The following is a 2,599-nucleotide window of genomic DNA, read 5'->3' on the forward strand; positions in this document are numbered from 1 at the left end:
TATATATATATATATATATATATATTTCTTCATTACCCATTCAAGCCGTCTCCAGCCATTATTAACCAACATAGTCCTCACACACATATTCAGAGGTGTCTCTGCTCCCTCACTCAATTCATCTCAGAAGCACATCCCTGTGTTGTGGGTCACACTGGGTACATTTGGTCATTGGTTCTTCCTGTTGTGCTACCCCTCAATGTCTTTATGTCGAGGATGTTACTGCATTTAGAGTGGTTCCAGTCTGTTTGATTTGAGTGTGACATATCTGTATTTCATTCTACTCACATGTACCCTGTTCAGTGGTGAGGATTTTCCCTCTAGTTGGCTGAACTTGAGATGAAGATGGTATGATCCTCTTTACTTACTTTTTGTGTTGTCTTTAAATTTAGTCAAAACATTTATGTCACATTATCATATTAGAAAATGTACAGTTTATGCCTCTTTGATCCTCTTTACTTACTTTTTGTGTTGTCTTTAAATTTAGTCAAAACATTTATGTCACATTATCATATTAGAAAATGTACAGTGTATGCCTCTTTGATCCTCTTTACTTACTTTTTGTGTTGTCTTTAAATTTAGTCAAAACATTTATGTCACGTTATCATATTAGAAAATGTACAGTGTATGCCGGATAGAATTCATTACAAACACACACACACAAGTTTGTGTACTTGTAATGTAGGTGGTGAAATATTTTACTTTTTCTTTGTTTGCGTACTTGTAATGGAGGTGGTGAAATATTTACTTTTTCTTTGTTTGTGTACTTGTAATGGAGGTGGGTGAAATATTTTACTTTTTCCTTTGTTTGTAGTGAAATATTTTATTTTTCCTTTGTTTGTAGTGAAATATTTTACTTTTTCTTTGTTTGTGTACTTGTAATGGAGGTGGTGAAATATTTTCCTTTTCTTTGTTTGTGTACTTGTAATGGAGGTGGTGAAATATTTTACTTTTTCTTTGTTTGTGTACTTGTAATGGAGGTGGTGAAATATTTTACTTTGTTTGTGTACTTGTAATGCAGGTGGTGAAATATTTTACTTTTACTTTGTTTGTGTACTTGTAATGGAGATAGTGAAATATTTTACTTTTTCTTTGTTTGTGTACTTGTAATGGAGGTGGTGAAATATTTTATTTTTACTTTGTTTGTGTACTTGTAATGGAGATAGTGAAATATTTTACTTTTTCTTTGTTTGTGTACTTGTAATGGAGGTGGTGAAATATTTTATTTTTACTTTGTTTGTGTACTTGTAATGGAGTTAGTGAAATATTTTACTTTTTCTTTGTTTGTGTACTTGTAATGGAGGTGGTGAAATATTTTACATTGTTTGTGTACTTGTAATGGAGGTGGTGAAATATTTTATTTTTACTTTGTTTGCACACTTGTAATGGAGGTGGTGAAATATTTTATTTTTACTTTGTTTGCACACTTGTAATGGAGGTAGTGAAATATTTTACTTTTTCTTTGTTTGTGCACTTGTAATGGAGGTGGTGAAATATTTTACTTTGTTTGTGCACTTGTAATGGAGGTGGTGAAATATTTTACTTTGTTTGTGCACTTGTAATGGAGGTAATGAAATATTTTATTTTTACTTTGTTTGTGTACTTGTAATGCAGGTGGTGAAATATTTTACTTTTTCTTTGTTTGTGTACTTGTAATGCAGGTGGTGAAATATTTTACTTTTTCTTTGTTTGTGTACTTGTAATGTAGGTGGTGAAATATTGTACTTTGTTTGTGTACTTGTAATGGAGGTAGTGAAATATTTTATTTTTTCTTTGTTTGTAGTGAAATATTTCTGTCTTAGATGATGCTTTAATGTCTTTGATTTTGTTCTTTTTTTCTTGCATTTGGTTGTAAACAGGTAAAGGTAATTTTTAGGTACTCATAATGCAGCCGAGCTGGTTTTATTGGGAGGTCTATTTTTCTTTTGTGGATCTATGTGACTGTAGAAATGGAATGTAATATATTGTTGGAGGTAGCTTTAACTACCTTTATGTAAAAAGGGTGTGCTTTTTTGGTCAAAATTGTTTTGTTGTGAAATAGTTTGTTAATATTGACTCGAGAATTACAGGGATTTAATTGAACTTTTTCTTAAATCATCTAGTAGTCGTTTATTATCATCACTAACAGATAAGTCATCTTCCTCGATGTGATGCATTTTGGTGGCATGCTGGTTTTGAGAAATCAAAAATAACATTGGTGAAGGACATAGATGACATTTGTTTCCAGTATGTGGATCAACCATGGCTCCAAGTCAGGACAAAAAACCCTTTGCCAGAAGTAAGTATTTACACAGTTTTTATTATTGTCATTTTATTTTTTCTACATATTTAAAAATAGATGACTTGCGATGACCCGGAGCTTGCAACGGTGTCAGGAAAACACAGGACATTGCAAGTATGAGCTATTTTTACCTTATCTCCAAATCATGAAAAACAAGTACCTGCACAGGAAAGAGTTCCATATGGCACCCCCACCCAAAAATTGTAGAATTGCCTGGATAAAAATGATTCTGAAAAGGGTTTATTTTAAGGGGTGTATTAGAAAAATTGGGGCATGGCTTTGACAAGCATTTGTGTGAATAAATGTGGAGAACATTAC

General features: G+C 32.1%; 1 protein-coding gene across 1 annotated transcript in view; it reads left to right on the forward strand.

The window, feature by feature from the left end:
• LOC106475460 (28S ribosomal protein S30, mitochondrial-like) overlaps nt 1-2,599 on the forward strand; it is a 16,002-nt gene that overhangs the window by 2,919 nt on the left and 10,484 nt on the right. The window contains exon 2 of the mRNA XM_013936140.1: nt 2,129-2,278. Coding sequence (XP_013791594.1) covers nt 2,129-2,278 — 150 coding nt within the window. The remainder of the gene's footprint in view (nt 1-2,128; nt 2,279-2,599) is intronic.

This window comes from Limulus polyphemus, unplaced genomic scaffold (assembly GCF_000517525.1).
Source record: "Limulus polyphemus unplaced genomic scaffold, Limulus_polyphemus-2.1.2 Scaffold8612, whole genome shotgun sequence".
Classification (NCBI taxonomy): Eukaryota; Metazoa; Arthropoda; class Merostomata; order Xiphosura; family Limulidae; genus Limulus; species Limulus polyphemus.